This window comes from Callorhinus ursinus, unplaced genomic scaffold (assembly GCF_003265705.2).
Source record: "Callorhinus ursinus isolate GAN/ISIS: 27379988/994484 unplaced genomic scaffold, GSC_fseal_2.0 scaffold11, whole genome shotgun sequence".
Lineage (NCBI taxonomy): Eukaryota > Metazoa > Chordata > Mammalia > Carnivora > Otariidae > Callorhinus > Callorhinus ursinus.
The window spans coordinates 19,261,865-19,282,760 of NW_027397073.1; the positions used below are offsets into that span (position 1 = coordinate 19,261,865).

Below are 20,896 nucleotides of genomic sequence, written 5' to 3' on the forward strand. Positions count from 1 at the left end.
CCTGCATCAGTTATTCTCTGGGACCCATAACTAGGTTATGTCCAACTATAGAACCATAAAGACTCGGTTTATAGTCATGAACTATAGCTTTAGTTCTCTAAATACTCAACACTCACAAGGGGATTCGCAAGCAGAAACCGCGCTCTCCACCAGGAAGCTGTGAGCCAGAAAGGGTGATAGGCACACGTATTACTTCTTTTCAGTGCTCACATTCACACTTGGAAGTATATCTTATCGTTCTCATTTTTTTATAAATTATGATGTATAGACTCAAAGAAGTTTAGTACCTTTTCAAAGATTTCATATGTAGCAGCGAGGAATCTAGGGAAGGTCCCTTAACAATAAAGCCCACCGAATCAGAATGTTCTGTACCATAGACTAACTGTATGAGACATACATTCCTTCTGTCAGTATAGAATAACTAGAAATTGTTGTTCTCGTGCAGTAGAGCCGGTACATCTGGTTACACAGCCCATTGGAAATCAAAGTAGGTTGTAGCATGATCTACTACAAAGAGGGACTAGATTTGAAGTCCAGAGACTTAGATTCAACCCTAACTGTACCATTTCCTGGCATTGTGACACTGGGTAATTAATCCTCAAGTTCTTTGAGCCTCATTTGCACATCTATATGGAAGGGATATCATGTCTTCCCTGCTTGCCTTACACATGGAGAATGAAGATCCAGTGAAATGGTATATTTTAAAATGCACACTAGAGAGTGGTGTGCAGATGTTTACTTGCTATCATTATTGATCATACTGCAAAAAGTGAATACACATCTACATGTCCTTTTTCTTCACCAAAAACTATAGTATAGACCTTATCTAGTTGCAGAAAACAGGATCCCAGTGGTGGGGATGAAAATAAAGGTCAGTTGGTTTTGAATTGTATAATTTAATTATATAAGGTAGTGAATTTTATACAGAGTAAGGGGTTTGAAGTCATTAGAAGCCCCTGGTGAACAATTAATTCACAACTTCGTGATTCTTCAGTCTTGAAATCTCATACCACTTTGGTTGGCATGGTTTTTGTAATGTTTTTTTCTGTATCTGTTTTGAGTTCCCAGTCCCCTCTACACACAAGGACAAGCTGGTGATAATAGATAGAAGGCAAGAAACAATGGTAAAAATAGATAGTACTCAATAAGAAACTATAGTCTGCATGGATTTACCCGTCCTTAACTTGATACATAGCACTGTATCATATGCTACAGAAAAGATGAAGGAAATAGGCCTCCAAGAAGATAATGAAAATAATTTAATTGGGAAACTATAAATACATCATCTTCCCATTGTTAATTTTTTGAAAATTTTAATCAGTGTCCGCTAGAATGTTTCTTAAATTCTATAGATTTTTTTTTCTGAAGTAAATCTAAATTCTCTTTCAAGCTAGTGCAATACAGTATAGCATATGTACATTATAATGTTGAGAAGAATTACAAAATATACTTTGTTCATGAAAAATAACACTATGATATACCATTAACATTTTTCACTAGTTTCTTGGGAAGGTCACTGTTTATTTTTATTATTGATTGAAGGAAATAAATTGTATTGGAAACATATATTCAGAAGCTCAAAGTATGATTTGTGTCAACTCAAGTTTTACTTCTGTAACCTATGCATGCATTTCAAACTAAATCAGATTTCACAACATTTATTAACCAACAGCAAAGCCGAATTGAAGATCGCTTAGAAAGACTGGATGATGCTATTCACGTTCTCCGGAATCATGCAGTGGGCCCATCCACAGCTATGCCTGGTGGTCATGGGGACATGCATGGAATCATTGGACCTTCTCATAATGGAGCAATGGGTGGTCTGGGCTCAGGGTATGGAACTGGTCTTCTTTCAGCCAACAGACATTCACTCATGGTAAGTGATGAAATTTGTAGACTCTTCAGTTACTGTATAGAATTAGAATTTCAAGTATAAATTACCACTACTGCTGTTTTTTTTCTTTTTTAAATAGCTTTATTGAGATATATACTTCACTTACCTGCATTTCACCCATTTACAAGTTTACAATTCCATGTGTTTGAGTATGTTCACAGGGTTATGCAGTCATCATCACAGTCTAATTTTAGGATGTTTTACCCCCTGAAAAAAGGAGAGAAATCCCCATGCCAGTAGCAGTTATGCTCCATTCTTCCCTCTCCCTGGACCTTGGCAACGACTGTGTTCTGTCTCTGTAGTTTGCCTCTCTTAGATATTTCCTAACCCTGGAATCAGACAATATGTGATGGTCTTTTCTGACTGGCTGGCTTCTTTCAGTTAGTGGAATGTTCTCAGGGTTTATTACAACTGAAATTTCAGGGTTTAAATATGTATAAACCTATATTTCATCCTATATCAGATCATCGTTCCTTTTTATTGCCAAACATAGGGATACATTATATTTATCCACTCACCAGGTGATGGATATTTGGGTTATTTCCACTCTTTGGCGATTATGAATAGTGTTCCTATGAACATTCATGTACGAGTTTTTGGGTGGACGTGTGTTTTCATGTCACTTGAGTATACACCTAGGAGGATGTTGCTGGGTCATTGCCAGTGTTTTAAATTCTTCATCTTAGTGATGTTTTCTAGAGGACCCAACTTTTTTGTACATGTTACATTACTGGCATTTCAGATATGAGTAGGTTGAAAGTTTTTATCATTATCAAAGAATCTAAATCAATGTCTTTTGATTGAGTGTGGGAGGTAGAAATATGTGGTGTGTTTATTTGCCTAAATATATGGTGTGGGACTGTGTGATTTAAGGATACGGTAGTTTATCACTGCCCATTTATGAATAAGTGTTTATTTAAATAATATTTAAGCAGATTTGTCCATATTACAACTGAAATTTCAATTCTGCCCATTGCTTTTGGCAATGATTTGGGAATGCATTCCCCTTTTTTTGGTGATTATGAAAATTCAGGTTTTATTAAGATTTATTTATTGATTTGGGGGAAGGGGAGAGCATGAGTGTGTTGGGAGGGGCAGAGGGAGAGCAAGAGAGAAACCCTAGCAGACTCCATGCTGAGTGCTGAGCCCGATGTGGGGCTTGATCTCAAGACCCTGAGATCATACTCTGAGCTGAAACCAAGAGTCGGAGGCTTAATGGACTGTGCCACCCAGGTGCCCCAAAATTCAGAATCTTCTTAACAAAATGTTAAGTGATGACAGTAAGGTGACCAAATGGGTGGAGAATTTATTACTAATGATTCTGTGTATTCTGCTTCTTATAAACACCTGCCTGATCAGAAACACTTTAGTGTCCTATTTTGTACTTTGTAGGCTCTTAAAAAGTTGCTTGGGTGAAGGCCTATCTTGTGTTACCAATATAGCATCTCTTGTTTACTGATGATTCCAAAAGGAGAATGCAAAGTAGGCACAGGTTCTTCTGAGGCTTTTTAAGTTCTTGGTCAAGAGGATTCTTCTGTCCTCCTTTCACTTTCTCTTAATAAAAGACTGAGACTGGGAGGACCATCCTGAGCGGTGTATTATACATGGAAACCTGCAACCAATTTGAAGCCCAAAATACTGGTATATAAATAGAAGCAATGAACTCACTTCTAAAACGTGGAAAGATATTTCTGAATGCCAAAGCTAAATCTTTTTTTTTCTTTTTTTCTTTTCCTTGACCTCTATCCTAAAAATTCATCATTGAGTAAAAATTGTTTGTCTATTCATGGCAGTTGCTAAGAGTTTACAAAAGGAAAATCTAGATGTTAATTTAGCTTGGCCTCAGGTAATGTGTTAAATACACTCAGGATGCATATAATATGAGGTTTTACTTTGTACAGCTCTTTTCTTTTTAAACTACAATGTTTAAACAATACTGCTTTTAATTAAGAAATCTGGCTTTATTAAAAGCCAGATCTGTGACTTATAACCATTTCTCTATATCTGCTCTCAATCAAGAGAAAAATGGTTTAATTCCTGTAGCTGTGTTCGTTTTGCATATGGTGAACGGGCACGTTGCTTCAGAGACCGTTTTTTTTTTTCCATAAATATGTAAAGTTTGCTCTTAAATACCAGATGTAGGTTAAGTGGTTCTTTAAAATAATAAACTATACATAGATGCTTTGGGGCACTCTGTGACCTTTGGTTTGCCTCCCCCTTGAGTCTGATTCAAAGGTGGGATAGGAGGAAGGGACCAGAATCATCTCTGGAGACGGGAGGTTGGCCTGACCTGGCTGGAGTGAGTGGAAAGGGGGAGAATGGAGCAGAGCAAAAGGAGGAGGGAAATAATCGGCCAATATTACACAGAAACGTTTTCGATTTGGTTTTGAAAACGCTCTGCAGAAGCCATAAAGCAGCTAGTTTTGCTGAGGAGGAAGAGTTCCTGTCCCCTCCTCTGAAGGCATTTATAATCCAATCAGGGATGACCGCAGAGCTGACCAGGTGACAGAGTTAACTCCAAAGCTGTGGTGTGGCCACAACCTGCCGCCCTCCAAACCCAGTGAGAGGTGTTGCTGTCTTTCTCCTTTCTTCCCAGAAATACCCAGCAGGTTCCACAGAGTCTGAGCTTTCCCAGCCTGAAACCCTAACGTGTGTGAAAGAGATGGGCTTGTCATTTCTTTCCTGTGCAAACTGGTATGAATTTTCAAACAAAAACAGAAGAACAAAGGAAATAGTTTTTGAATTTAGTCAGTCTGAAGTTAGCCTTTGACCATTTGATACATTCCACAATAAAAAGGAAGTTGAAGGGGAAGAAGAAAAAAAAACCCACCCCCCTTCCCCCTGAACAACAACAACAACAACAAAAAAAAATTCAAGGAGGATACTGGTAATGTTTTCCACATTTGAATTTTAATACATGAAACAGGCTATAAAACCCTGGCCAGCTGCAGTAAATAAAGTAGCAGTGGGAGGTATGCACCGGAAACTTCGCTGCGGAGAACACTGGTGGGTGTTTCTTTCCAACTACACACCTTCGTTCGTTGTTCTGGAGTAGAAGCCAGTTTTAGTAACTTAAGACCCATCCCAGGGCTAGTTTTGTTCTGAGCAAATCTCATTTATAAGTCCCTTAATAATTCCTCCTGATTAAAGAATAGACAGCTTTGAATCCTCCTGACCTCCCTCCTCTTCTTGCTTCCTCTCTCCCCGCCTTCCGAAAATCAAAACAAAATGGCTTGATAACTTGGAAGATGATATAAGCATTTCTTTCTGCAGCAGCTTGAAATCGTGGTGGGGAAAACTGGTTCTGCCTCGGCTGTTATGTTATCTCATTTAATTGCTAACATATTGTACTTAGCTTTTGATTCATAAAATGTTTTCCTTGGAGTTCTGAAGTAGGTCTTCAGTGATTTACTAAGTATTAGTGTAATGAAAGGGATTTTTTTTCACAGCAGCATGGCTCATAATGCTAGCGTGAATGTTGTAGACTTGCAGGCTTTCTAGATGCTATTTGGCCATGCTCTTTCCTGCCCAGAAACCTTCACTGGCTTTCCATTATCTACAAAATAAAGACCAATGTCTTAATCCAGTTGATTAAGCCCCATTACCATTTACCAAAAGCCTTATGTTTAGCTATTCCAATATGTCAGAATTCTTCCAGCAAGACCAGTCTGTGCAGATTACCAGAATTTGCCCTTCACATTCTCATTAAGTAGTTCTTCCATGTCTGTCGGTCTTGGCTTGCCCTACCGCCTTCCCTCTGTCCCTCTCATTCCCACCACTCTCAAGGTTCAGACTCAAATTCTGCCTCTTCCAGGAACCCTTCCCTTGCTGCCTTCTGCTGTGATAGTCCATTTTCTTTTCTACTTTCCAGAGCTCTGTGAATCACACTGTTAGCTACATATTTCTGTTTCTTTTTTTAAAAAGATTTTATTTATTTATTTGACAGAGAGAGAGCACAAGCAGAGGGAGTGGGAGAGGGAGAAGCAGGCTCCCTGCTCGAGCCCAATGCGGGACTCGATTCCAGGACCCTGGGATCATGACCTGAGCCAAAGGCAGACGCTTAACCGACTGAGCCACCCAGGCGCCCGGCTACATATTTTTCTTACCCAGTCATGCAAAACTATATATATATCTTTTGTAGGCCTGACTTTGGCCTTACCACCTGTATTATAAATCCTTGAATACTGTGTATTACATTAGGTGCTCCGTGAACATTACCTCAGGCGGTCTTCGCAGGAGCCCTTTGAGGAAGGTAGTAATGTCCAGTGTAGGGGTTGGTCAGATGGGCCTTATTGGGTTTGAGGAGGCTCAAGTCCTGAAGCCAACTTGAAACTCAGGGACAATGCCTCCACATTCCACACTCTTTGTTTACTACCACTAGCGCTCCCCAGAGATTAGCTGCAGCTGCACCTTTCCAGGTAAGAGCTTGTGATTTTCAGATCTTGATAAATGCTCCTTGATGAAAGAATTCCCAGGCATCCCATGGCCAAGTTCCCAGGGCAGTTCTTTACCCAAATGCAGAGGTAAAGAATTTTTCCTGCAGGGCAGTGGTATGCTAGATTAAAACCCTCACTGTCTAAACACTTATTCTTAAGTCAGCATTTCTGGGCTAAATGGCACGAGGTGTAAACTCTCCTTACTAGGGTCATGAAGTAGTAAATTTTAAATTATTTTTCTTACCCAAACCACCCACGTTTCTGACAGACTCAAAGCAGAAATCTCTGAATGTGGGAGAATAAGGAAACAGGTGGGTTTGTCACTAAGCTAATTAGACACTCTTACCCAGATATAACCCCCGTGTGCCTCAGATACCTCCATGGTTAGTCCTGATATTAAATCATTAGGTTTTTATAAATTATTGAAATGACAGTTTTCTGTCATTTATTTATTCAGAAAATAATTCTCTCCAGTATTCACTCAGTATTCAGATCCACAGATGAGACCTGAAAGCAAGCCTTTCAGATGACCTAATCTCCTCTTTTAACTGAATAAGAACAAAACCCACATCCAAAATGTCTTCATGTGACTCTGTATGTGCTTCTGATTACTTGCCAGTAGAGTCAGCAACGAAGGGATCCTTTAGCTAAAAATCTCCTTCACTATTAATATATAAAATTAGTGTGGTTCCTGGACCCTTTTTGCTTAAAGTCCATTTATTCATTTCCAAAAATATTTATCAAGAGTGGTTACCAAATGCCAGGCTCTGTGCTAACACGTGTTCTCTGCTCCCAAGAGGTTCTACAGTTTAGGAGAAAAAGACACATATTTAAAAACAGATTGCTACAGCAGTACAGCAAGCCCCATCAGAGAGCAGGGATGCAGCTCTGTTACCTGGGAGGGAGGGATGCCATTGTCACTCGGTAGAAGAGTATGGATCTCCTGGTTGCTCTAGTTGACTTAGGGGTGGAGGAACCCTGTAAAACTCCCCACCCACACCTGTCCTCCACAGTGACCCTGAGACCCCTTCCTAGAACCCCCAGGTAGGGGTGTGGGACACATTTCAGAAACCACGCATTTCAACTTGAAAAAGAGAAGAAAAAAAAGAAAGAAGAAGGCAATAAAAGAAAGAAAGAAACCGTGCATTATAGATATAAGCCAATCCAAGCCCACTTTCCCTCTGTTCATAACATTTTTAATTTGGGTTAAAAAGAATTTATCGGAAGAAAACTCATTAGGTGATAAAGCACCTTTTTTTATTTAACTGACATTTGAACATACAAGAACTTTTACCATGTACGGCCTCATAAGATAACAACTTAACTGAGTTTTGCTTTCATGGTTCTTAAGAGAGTTGGGACCATTGAATTCTAGATTCTAAAAGCACCCCAGAAGTCATTTAGCCCGTGGCCCTTATTTTACTCCTGAAGCCCGAGGCCCAGAAAGGGGAAGTGACCCGATCATGGACGCCCACAAGTTAATGGCCAAGCTCGGGTAGAAACCAGACAAGCCAGCAAGGAGAGCAGCGCTCTTTGTACTAAATACCGCACTACCGCGGTGAACTTCCTCTCTAACCCAATACCATAGCAATTTCAAAACTGTGGCTGATACTACACACCTTTTCATCACTGACTGAAACTAATGAAACCCAAGAAAAAAATGATTTTTGTTTTTTATTGAAGTATAATTAACATACCATGTTATCTTAGTTTAGGCGTATAACATATTGATTCAACAAGCCTGTGCATTACTCAGTACTCACCATGATGGAAACGCAAGGCCCTTCTTTAGTTGTTCCTTGGCTTCATGCAACAGGAGACAGTCACGGGCAGGGACGTGATATCTTGGGTAGCATTTACTGGAATATATAGTCATGAGATCGGCAGAAGTCAGAAGAATCTGTTTCAACGAAGGTCTGACCCATAAAGGTCTTCAGTTTTGCTCCTCTTACATTTTCAGAGTTTGACTCCATAAAGTCTCACGTATATTTGAGCAGATGCTGCGTTTCTAAGCAGTTATTACCGTAGAATCTCCAGGATCGTAGCTATTGTCTCTATCCAAATCCCCCTAAAATCCCCTGCCAAGCAGTCAACAAGCCTCTCTCGGCCCCCTTCCCTCCAGGGATCAGTAGCTCTAAATGACCTCAAAGCCCATTTCTATCAAATGTTGGGAAATTCTTCTTTATGTCCAGCCCTAATTTACTTCTCTGTGCAGTCCTCATTTTTCTGCCCACTGAAGTTACCCCTAAGTCAACCCAACAAATACTTTAGAAACTTAGAGTTCTTTGACAACAGTCTATTCAGTATTTTTTTCCTCTGGGCTAGATATTTATATCTTCAGATATTTACCACCACCACCACCGCCCATGAAAGTTTTGATTTTGTGACTTTCCAGTGCATTCTCCCTAGTTTAAAAGGAATGCTTTCTTCTTCAAGGACCTTTTAGCATGTAGAGTCTCAAACTGAACTGAGTGCTTAAGGAATCATCAGGGTGGACATGGGTGGATCTATTACCAAACCCATTCAGTATGTTTATCTTCATCTAAAGGCCACCTAGCAAGATCCTACTAGCCATTTTTGATGCCTTCATCCATCGTGCTGGCAGATTTTGAATTTATAATCAGCTGCAATCCATCAGCCACACGCATCTCAACCACCCTGTGTACTCTGTGTTGGACCGGTACAAAACTTCATGTCATGCCTTTGTGGGTTTTTGTGGGGTTTTTTTGTTGTTGTTGTTGTTTTGTTGTTTTGTAGTTTTTCTATGCCTGTGAATTTCATACTTCAGCCTTCAGTCTGTTTCCAGTCAAAAGCTCTTCTTTAGATCCTCATTCGGTCACGTACTCTGCCAGCTCTGTCCTCGGTAACTTTGATGGGTGCCATTATTGCCCTGAGCAAAGCCACGAATAAAAATGTTAGCTGAGGAGGACGCAGAGCAGAAGGCCTGAGGCTCAAGGCTACAGACATTCTCTCGACACTTACATTGTCCCCTGCGTTTGGGTTTAATATTTCAACCAGTTATGTTCAACTGATTTTACTCTCCTGCTGTCTGCCTTCTCTCATCTTGTCCTTAGCATTATCACAAGACACCAGACACGTGGCATTCCCACGAATGAGGAAGTGAGGTTTGTCCACAAAGACTTGTTCTTAGTGGAACCAAACGGAGTTTGAGAGGTCATTGCCTCCCTTTCAAAGCACTTTGAAACTATCTTTTAAATAGCCTGTTATAGAACTGCACTCAAGATCTTAGTCATCTCCAACATGTTTCTATAGCTACTATATGGAAACCAGTGTAGGTTTCTGTCTTTAATAAAAGAGGTTATTTGCCTGTCTCTAGTGTTTCACCATCCATCCTAATCTCCACAATTGTACTTCTGAGAGCAGATTAGCAGGCTCAACTGAACGGTTTTTTTAAACTATATCAATAGTGTACTTTATTTTAAGAAAACTTACGGAAAAAAAGAGGATAAAGGACTTGAAGAAATTCTTTTTATTTTTTAAAACTTTTCCTAGCCTTTGGAGATTTTCTTGACATCAAACATATAAGCTTAAGGTGTACAACCTGATGATTTAATGCATGTGAATATTGCAAAATGATCACGACAGTAAGATTAGTGGACACCTCCATTCTCTCACAAATTACCTTTTTTTGTGTGCCTGGTGATAACTTTTTTTCAGATCTACTCTTAATAACTTCCAAATATATAATAAAATATTGTTAATTACTATCCCCCTGCTGTACATTCGATCCCAGAGTCTATTCACTTGATGGCTACAAGTCTGTGCCCTTTGACCAACATCACCCCATTTCCCCCAGCTGTTACCATTCTACTATCTTATTTCTTTGAGTTCTTTTTTTTTTTTAAAGATTCTACATATAACATATGAGAACATGCAGTATTTGTCTTTTTCTGTCTGACTTAAAGGAATTCTCTTAACTGTGCATTAGGTACAACAGCTTCAGAAACCTGGAGCTCACCATTTGATATTTCTGCATTCACTCAAATGAAAGTCAAGAGGTTTTAAATACAAGCAGAGCAGTGAGACCACTTACGCTCCGTTGACAATCTCTGGGACACGTGGTTAGGACATAATGCATGCCCAGATCCCACAGCAGTGGGTCCAAACTAGGTGTAACCCCTTCTTCCCCGCCCCCCCAATACTTACTTTACTCAAAACAGGCCCCGTGACCTGGAAACAAGGCTGTTAATCTGCGTAGGATCATCAAACCCAAGACTCCCTTTCTCCACTTCTGGGACAAAACAAGCCTAGTTCCCTAATTTTTTTTCCCCTAAAGTATGTGTTTAGTACCCTGGTGTCATGAACTTTAAATAAATAAAAACAAAAACTGGTTGTTTTCCCCACTTTCAAAATATAAAAGCATATTTAAAATGCTTTGGCCTCATTGTATTTTTACTTGGCCTTCTTCTTAAATAATAGAGGAAAAAGCAGGTAGATGCTTTTAATAGCTATAGTCACTGTCATATTTTTTATTGAACTCTTACTGGGGACAAGGACACAATCTAAACTGTCCATAGTTGAGAAAAGGCACAACCCTTGCCTTTTAAAAAGGTGCTATTATCCTTGTTTTCTCAAGAAAGCAGATTTTCGGGGAGGGGGGGAAGATAATATTGTATATATTAGCAACTACACAGATGTTCATTCCCTCATTCTGTGTCTTCTGTGCTTCAGATCCTTTGGGGGTTATGATACGTGCGCGAGAGTCTCTGATCCTGTAAGCCTTTGACTCTGGGGGGCGGGGGGTGGTGGAGGAATAACACAAGTATGTGCCTAACTGTAATGCAAGGTGGAATGATGAAGTGACCTAAGAGACGATTCAGAGAAGGAGGAACATTGTCTAGCCTTAGGAGACCCAAGGTCTCCTAAGAAAACCTTCCTGGAAAGGGTACCATTGAGCTCATATTAATGTCTGCATAGGATTTCAGCAGTCAGGGACGGGCTAGAAAGGGCATTGCAGAGGTATCAAATAGAGTGATTAAAAACATGTGCAGAAAATAAAGGATCTTCTGTGCCCAAATCTTCTGATGATACGGGACCGCGCAGCACCAGCCGGGCCGCCTTGGGTGGAAAGCCCCTCCTCGAAGCACAGCAGCTCCAACAATTGGCTCAAATATTTCACATGAGAGTCCACAGGAAGAGAGAGTTTTCATGTATATTTTTTTACATCCAAATTAAATTAACTCATGGAATTTTCCACCCTTAGGAATTAAAGTAGCAGCTCATGAAGTAATTCAGTTATGTCATTCATACCAAAACAGAAAATTCTGGAGCAACTTGGCACCATTTAAAAGCCAAGACTAAGCCTTGGCCATTTTATATTTTTTCAAAATCTGTGGTCGTTGTGTTATTTTAACTTTTATTGTGGCTGTAAATTTTTCAAATCAAAAGTATCTTAATTGCTTAGAAAATAGAAGTGTAAAATGGGTTCAAAATAAGAAGAGGGTTTAGGCAAAGCAGCTCTAAGAGGGAAAACCTAAAAAAAAATCAAAAAAATTTTAAAAAGCTTGAACATCGCATTTCTGAAACACGAGGATTCTACCTAATTGGCTGACATTCACAGTTGTGCATAATTATAGCTTCCTCTATATCCATAAATCATCTTACAACTATAAAGTTGAGTTACCCAAAAGATCTGCCCAATATTAGTTAAATGACATCTTTGGGGTAGCACTGTCCTGATACAATAGCCACATTCATTTCCAAGCAGTTAATTGGACACACTGTCAAAAACCAGGGTATCGAGTTTCCACGTTTTAATTTCACGTTTGCCTTCTCCCCAGCTTCTGCACCCGTTGTGTTGTTCGGAGCCGAAAGTGTGTGAAAGTTATTGGGGAATGGTAGTCTCTGGGTAATGTTTCTGTGAACTGCCCAAATTCTTCCCCCTGTAGTCTAGATGGGAAACAGCTGGTTTTTGTTTAAAAAGCTGTTTTGCGAAATGTCTGAATCTTGAGGTGTAGAACTGAGGTCACCAGTAAAAGCAGGTGCTCGAGAACAAGTGAGAATGACTCTCGGGGCCGGCTGGCCCTGTAACCTTCTGCAGGGTACTTCCTAGCAGAGGAAAAGTGTTGACGTTGTCCCCTCGATTTAGCACACAAACAGATAGAAGTAATCACATTAGCGATGCTGTTAGGAATTGAGTATCTTTGAACGTAGCCAGCCCTTGAGTGAATAATTAGCTCAGCCTGAAAGAAATCAAAATGGTTATTTCCCTCGCAAGGCTTCAAACACAAAGGTCCAAGACTTTAGCTTCCTTTAGATGTTAGAAGTGCTTGAATTTCCTCTTTAAATACACCCACAGTAATAGAACTACAATTTCAAGTAAGTAACTGAGGATGTCCTCCAACTCTGTGGATGCAACCTAAGGGAGAAAAGAAATCTGCATTGGCAAGACCTGTACCAGGGCAGTTTTGAAAAAGGCAAAAAAGTAAGAAACATGTGGAATCACTAAAGTCCAGTGCACGTCAGATATCCACCAGTCTGAAGATGAAAGGAAACATTCTCCTCCCCTGGGAGCTGGAGGTTATTAGCAGCTGTTTATCCAGTCGGGAATAGAGATTAACATTGTAATTTTTTTTTTTTTAAGAACTAGAGGAGAATTTGTTTGGGAAGTTGGCTCTTCATATCAAGTCACTGTGCATTGCCAAAAAAAACTTCCTTTCTCAGAACTCATGTACGAGAGTTGAGCAATGTTATGATTCTTGAGAATCTCTGGATTACCAAAAGTCTATCTCCATTAAATAGAACAGAAAGGCACAGAGAAATGGATGGACGTCTGCCATCCACACATTCCCCTGAACTCTTTCGAAGTGAAACAAACTGCTTACCTGTTCTCCAGCCTGCCTGTAAAAGGGGGGGGGGAGTGCTCTTCCCTACCCCCACATTCCCTGCTGCCCCCCAGCTTAATCTTTACCACTCGAAGGCATACCCAAATGGATTTTGTACATGCCTACTCCTTGTAAAATGCCATTTCAGGACATATTGGAGAAGCTGTTCAGTACTGTGTAGAGCTTCAGTCTCAAAAAAACCAACATGGTTGAATATTGGTGTTTTTCCCCCTGATTTAATGCTACTCTTAATGTCATATTCTTTTATTAAATCCTTTCTTTTGCTTTTGATCTTATTTATAGCAGAGCCACTGGTCATATGGAAACTATTATTGTATAGCTGGGAGATGAAAGACTTCACTGCAGTTAAATAAGAGTGAATCATTTGGGCCAATAATACACACATACAGTGAGGTACCATTTGTGTCCAAAATGCCCTGTGTCGTTCACTTTGTAGTAAAGCTGGTGAGGTTTATAAAGAGCTTTACAAAAATCTGCTTTTCGTCCAAAATATGTAGTCTGACAACATGAAAACACGTTAATATGCGGCCCTTAGTTGCTTCTTCATAATAGCTGTAATATCAAAATAATGTCACGTCTGGATGTAAAAAAAGAAACTTTGATTTGAAGTTGAGATGTTACCTCATTGATGTTAAATGTCAGTTTAAAAAAAATTGAAGTAATTTGTATTAAAAACCTACCCATCCTTCAGAGCCTCTCTAAAATGCCACCTCCTTGAAGAAGTCCCGGGTTTCTCAATTTGATATGGTTTCGCCCATCCTTTAAAACCCCACACAACCTTGTACTCCTTCATGGCCTTCACTTTCTTTTGTCTTAAATGACTCCACCATTAAGATGTAGGAACCTGTAAGTTATAGATGTGTCTACCTTTTATTATTTCTCCTGCAAATACCTAAATAGTGCCTTGCACATAGCACACATTTGCACATAGTACACATTTCAGAGGCATTTGTTGAATTAAACAGAATGTTAATTTTTTGATAGAAACGTGCGAAACATATATTTGACAATATCAAAAGGTTTTCGATTTCAGAAATAGTCTCACAGATACGTGCCACTTTCGTCATCACTGACTACTTACAAAGCATCTCATTGCACATTTATAATATCACAATCCTATACAATGACCTGTACACCCAGTCCCTGCCCTTAGGATGCTTACATCCCAAGACACAAATAGGCTTTATGAATGGCAGCAAAACAGAAGCACTGAAGTATATGCTCTGCCCTATCAAGCACTGTCCTTGAGTGGGTATTAATGGGCGCATCCGCAATGAACAATCAGGGGAGAGCCCTGTCCGGGCCCAGCAAGGTGGTGAGAGAGACCCAGACAGTCGATGAGGAGGGCGAAGAAGGGGCTCTGTGGGACTAATAAAAGAGAAGTGGTTGGTGAGTTGTGCAGAGGAAACCAGCTCTGGGAGGCAGAACAGGGAGGACTGAGCTCAAGCGCCTTGCTCATATGGGAGTGAATGCAGCACATGGGGAACCATGAGTAGGTGAAGCCAGAGAGGAAGGAACTTGAAAACAGGAGGGAACTGGAATGGTCCTCTGGTGTCCAGGTGAAGGACACAGATGCACAGAGTATCGATCTTAGACTTGATCCATAGAATAATGGAAAGCTGTGCTGGAACCTTGACATGCAAGGGAACAGGTGATGGGCAGAGAATAAAGCATTCAGAGGGGGATTATTTAGGAGGTGATGGGGAAGGAATGTTTCATTAGTTTAGGCTTGTTACACTTCCACTTCCTTTCTAAATATTTTACAATAAGCGTGTGTTACTTGGATGATAAGAAAGGCATTAGAAAAAAAGGCCAGTTGGGGTTGTATGGAAGCCTGCCCCATGGTTGTGCACACTCTCATAGGTATGTTTGTACTGCAGGGATTGGAACTCCCAAGTACACATCAAGTGTCTAATTGTCTTTTCCTTCAGTCCAAACAAAAGAAGCTGCATACCAGCAATTGCAAAATTTCACCATAATCTCTGGGCTCGACAGACATGGTTCACTAGGCACGGATTAAGTTGAGTTCCCTACAACCTGCTTACTAACCTGCTTCCCCGGGGCAGGAAGGGATGAAATGGACTCCGCGAACCACCTGCTGAGGTTCTTACTTGGTGGACTGCATCCAGTTATGGTTTCCACTGTAGGAAAGTAACACAGAGACTTGGGGGGTGGGGTGGAGGGTGGAGATACAGAGGAGAGAAATGAAACAGGTTTGATAGATGGAACGTACGAGTTAAGAAAAAAAAAAAGAACTGAAATCAGGTAACAGCCATTTGCATCTCTTGAATTAAATCACAGAATCATTCATTTTAACCATTGTGGTGGACATCCATGGGCGTTCCGGCCTAGCTGATCACGTGACAAGTCAGGACGGCCAAGTCGGGGTCATTTACATCAAGTTTAAGTCCTCTTGAAAATTATTTTATCATCTGTAGAATAAGCATTAAAGAAATCTCCCTAGAATTGCCCAATAAGGAATTACCTTAAATTTCAGGCAAAGCGTAAGCGAAGCTGTGAGATTTCTGGGGGAAGAAACAGGTGCTCTCTGGAGTGAGGAAGTCTTCCCCCCAACAAACATCTCCCAAGAATCAAAATCCAAAGAAAAGAATTGCATCTAGATCTGACTTTAGTGAAGAGTCCTTTACATGTTTAATCACAGGAATTTTTAAAAAGTTGTCTGATAAGTTTTTAGACTGAGAAATATGGAAGTGATATTTGTGGTTGAAGGGCGTCCCAGATGTTCGAGCTTGCTCGCACAAAGGAGTTGGTCACTAGAGGCGGGTCTCCTTTTCTACCGCATCTCGGTGCCCCTGGGACCGCTCCCCGCAGAATCCTTCCACTGCTGCCGTTTCGTGAACTTCCGGGTCCCCATCTGTGAGCCATTAAAGTCTGCATGGCCACTTCCCACCTCTTTAAAAGATGCACTTTTGGACTAAATGGTGTTTTGCACATTTGGGAAAATAAGTTTGCTTTCCTCTAACATGACGGAGATCTGGCGAGATAATTGAAACTGAAATCTAGCGCTCTCCAACTGTCATGTCTGATTGCTATTTCGTGGGGACATTACCATTCAAACACCCAAACTGCTTTCTGTGTTACTGGGTGTCTAATGACAATTAAAGCCCATCAACTTTTCTTTTGTGTCTGCGGAAAAACAAGAAGAGAAAGAGAAGAGAGAAAAGTAAAAGTTACCAGGCCTTTTTTTCTTTGTCCCATTTCCTTGTTTTGTTTCTTCTTTCTAAAAAACACCTATGTCAAAAGAAAAAGTTTGAACCAGATGCCATTAATAACAAACTTTTCTTTGGCTATAACAAAAAGTTCCTGATGGCCTATCGAGTTTTGTGTTAGTGTCGCTTGGTCTAGAAATTGATGACAAGTTTCCCAAAGTTCCCGTCCTACACTCTTTTAGAAGGATTATGGTAGAAGAGAAGGAACGGAGGTCTGAAAGCGGGCTTTGAAGCAGTTATCTCTGGAGATAACATTAACAAGGATTGAATAACTGCCAAATGAAATTTAATACATTTTCCCATCCATGAAATAGGCCTCTTAAATACAACAGAATAATTACTTTCACAATACTCCCTGGAAACAAAGAGAGCAGAAACACTGAATGTCTTTTTTGTTTGTGGTGTTTGTTGTGAGCTCAAGGATCAGCATAAGGATATTTACCAGGATGCTGCACGCATCCCCACATTAAAACAGCCTTGCCAACAGCCACCTAATTTGTAGCTGCATGTCTTTTAAATCTGTTTATGTTGGAGGAGTTGTGGCAAATATTAAATTTTATAATTTAGTTAGACATCTTGGCCTTGGCCATAGTTGGTGAACTATGGTGGTTTTTCCCCTGTGATAAAGAAAAGTAAAATGGTTTTCATATCTATATCTACACACACACACATCTACATATATGTGGGCACACTGTCGTAAACAAAAGCTCCGGGAAGTAAACAAAACCCCTTTTGTCGCTTAACTCTGCTCCCATACACACCGACACACATCCCAAATCAAATTGTTCGATGCTGTTCTAAGTTTTCTGAGCTCAAATTCTGTTTTAGTCTTCTTACTAGACATTTGCCAAGTCACTTAACTATCTCCGACCCTAGCTTTCTTCTCTGTAAAATGGAGAGTTTGGCCTAACTGGGTTCCAAGTCTCGCAAGCCCTTTTAGTATCTATACTGTGAGTGAAAAGTGCTTCTAATTAATACATCAATTCTTTCCTTGGAAAATAAGTTTATTTAAATTATATGGTGCTTGTGTGATCCAAAAGAAGTAATGTACTTCTAAAGATATTTAATTATTCCCAATGATAAATTAACCCAGGAGAATTTGAATAGCTGTGTCAGGGTTTGACTATAACTTGACCTGAGATGCAGGGTAACTTAGATGTTTGTACCTAAGAGCCATGATTTGGGGGGCATGATATATGGGTGGAAGGGGGGCAGCCATGCTTGGACCACATAATCTCACCTCCTCTTCTTTTGTAGCTCATTGAACCAGTTAATGGGACACCTGACCCTAGAGTGGCCCATTCGAAGGATGGCCCATGTCTGCTTCAAAATGAGGAGTTCACCATCAGATGATCTTGGCATTCTGAACTCAGAAATACTAAGACAGACAGGGAGTTAGCAGCAGGTACAGAACCTGAAAGAATGTACTGAGAGATACGCATGAAGGGAGAGTCCAGGCTGTAGCCATGAGGGGACAGAAGCCAGAGAGATAGAGGTACCAGCGGAGGGACAAGAGAGGCTGGGATGAATTGCCCATGAGAGACAAGGAGTGGCTGTAGGTCCGAAGAGTTCTCTGGGTCTAAAACCCAAATTACAGAAATCATGATGAACATCATTTTACTTGAGAGACTTACTATTACTGTTAAAACTGCTACACTACATTGATCAGTGCACAACAATGCTGCAGAGGATCACTGTAAGCTCCATGAGGTCATCTAAGTTATTCACTGCCCTCTCCCTAGCACCTCCTGGAGTGACAAGCACAAACTAATTAGTAAATATTTCTTGGATTAACATATGTCAGTTAACACTTACCAAATAATTTTGAGATTTTAGTTTTGTCTTTTACATTCAGCATAAATATATCTAAAACCACATTGTATGTAACTAAGAAGGCTATTCTTAAAGATTGCAAAAAAAATTATAATCATACTGATAAAATTAACTGCTTTTTTAGGCTGGCTTTTAACTTTACACTATTGCTTATCTAGATGAAAACATTATCAAAATAGGGCTTTAATGAAGTATAGATTTTCTAAAAATAGGTGCCATCCTTAGAATTGATTTGTGGGTTGGAGAATCTGCTTTTTTCTAGTTATATTATTACATATTTATTATTTGGAAGATGGACAAGCCCTGACCCTTGTATATACACATGGCTCCTCCTTCTATTTTGGAGGTATTCTAGTGATGGATTGTGCTGGCCATCCACTATCTTTCTTTCCTTGTCTCTTATGCGACCAGAAATAATGTTTCTGAAAGAGAAGTAAACAGGGTTAAGACAAGCTGCCTGTGGCCAAGGAAACAAAGAAAGCAAAGTTAATTCTTTGGAATATGATTCCACAGCCCCAGGCAATGGAATTGATCCTGGAGAATCAGGCTCATTACCACATGGATCTGGACCCATCATTATTCATTCATTTGGCCTGGAATGTACAAAGTTTACCAGGGAGAACTTAAAACATCAAGAGTAGGGGTACCTGAGTGGCTCAGTAGGTTAAGTGTCTGACTCTTGGATTTTGGCTCAAGTCATGATCTCAGGGTCGTCAGATCGAGCCCTCTGTCAGGCTCTGCACTGGGTGTGGAGCCTGCTAAATATTCTCTCTCTCTCCCTCTCCCTCTGCCCTGGCCCACTCCCCAACCCCCACTCACGTGCATGTGTGCACGCTCTCTCTGGAAAAAAAAAAAATCAAGAGTAACTTTGTTCCCAACTTCCTGGAGGGAAAATGATTAGGTATAATATTTGAGATGACCTAAGATGATCTATAGAAAATAGATAAAGTTAGGTATAATATGTATGGCTAAAATCCAAATGAATATAGTTGGAACAAACATATTTATAATTCTTAAACATACTTATAATACCATTTAAGATTTTACTCTCATTGTGTAGGAGAAGGATTTAAAATCAAGTTCATGTGAACAAAATAGAGACAAAGAGTGCAAAGATGATCATGATTGAAGGTAGCTTGTGTTCTGAAGGTGTTTGAACCACGTAGACTCTTATTTTTATGCAGTATGCAAGTATTTTCAGATATTTTCACATAACAGTATCTATAATTACTATGTACCTATTATATAACAGTTGCTTTGCATATTACCTCCCTTTTCAATAAACAGGGGACTCATTCTCTATAACCTAGTGTTATTTTCCCATTTGGGATTTGAATACCTTGTCCATGGTTACACAACTAACAAAGAAACCAGTTACAGTTAAAAATCTAGGTATTTTTGGCTCTCATTATTATATCCTTTCTAGTCAGTCTTTCATAATAGTGGAGGCAAAGAAAATATAAAGATCATTGATTGTGGGCTCTTTTTTCCTCTTGTAAAAACTAATCTGAATGTGATCTAGAAGGAAAAAAAGAAGTGCAGGATCAATATCTGAATATATTTCAAGTAAAAAGCACAATATTAACCTTAAATTACATCATAGATGCTTACAAAGTAAGCTTGGAGTGTTTTAATAGACTGATTTTAACTAAAAGGGATTTATATCTTTGCTAGGCTCAATCCTGTGGTTACCTTCAGTGATTCCAATTTAGAATCATCTTCTATGGAAATTTACCAGATTAAACCCTTTGGGAATACCAATAAATATGAATCAGCGCTACGTTAATTATTTGGGTTAACATTGATTGACAAACTTAAAGAGCTACCATTTGATCAAGCCCTGTAAAATTCATCCTTATAAGTTGACATCTTAGATTGAAAGGATAATCATCGATGGAATCAGTCTTCTAAATCACAAATATAAAAATGGCAAATCAAAGCCTGAATGGAAAATAGCTATCACTCCTTTGGAGCAAATATAAAAACAGACCAAGAGTGAGTGAGAAATGGTTGGGGGCATCGGGTGGGCCTGACCTGCCTGGAAGCGAGAGGAGGGAGCTGTGGCCTGGTGGGGGGGGGGGGAGGGGAGCGTTACATATACGAAGGGGGCTTGCACTCATTCCATGGAACTCCAGAAGTTGAAACCAGAGTCAGTGGGTGGAATATACAAGGAGGCCAACTTGTGATTAAAATGGAACAGGCTGCTTTAGGAGGCAATCATTGTCTCCTTACATTTGAAGCACTCGCATAGAAGCGAAATAGCCACCATTCAGAATGTTCTGGGTGGCAGACAGCTCCTGGACTCTTAGCCACAGCATTCATTTATACTTCCTGATGCTCACGAACCTGTAAATCCTTTATATTCTTGCTATATTGTGAATCTGAGCAATTAGTATGATTTACGGAACCCCCCCTTCCCCCCCGGCATTATTTCCTTCTGCACTGTTTTGGGTTATATAATGGTGATACTTTATACTAGGTCGCCTGTAGATAGCGTGTTCTTCCTTCAGTTCTGTGAATTTTATTGTTGTCGGTTCAGATTCTTATTGTTGTTGCATTCTTTGGAAATAGTCTTTTAAAACACTTGGCAGCAAAAGAAGGAAGATTCTGCGTTGTGGGGTTTTTGTTTGGGGATTG

General features: G+C 39.9%; 1 protein-coding gene across 28 annotated transcripts in view; it reads left to right on the plus strand.

Moving 5' to 3' along the window:
- Positions 1 to 20,896, plus strand: part of TCF4 (transcription factor 4) — a 350,900-nt gene that overhangs the window by 318,154 nt on the left and 11,850 nt on the right. For all 28 annotated transcript variants that reach the window (XM_073898139.1, XM_073898148.1, XM_073898142.1 and 25 more), the window contains one exon: positions 1,673 to 1,876. In XM_073898139.1, coding sequence (XP_073754240.1) covers positions 1,673 to 1,876 — 204 coding nt within the window. The remainder of the gene's footprint in view (positions 1 to 1,672; positions 1,877 to 20,896) is intronic.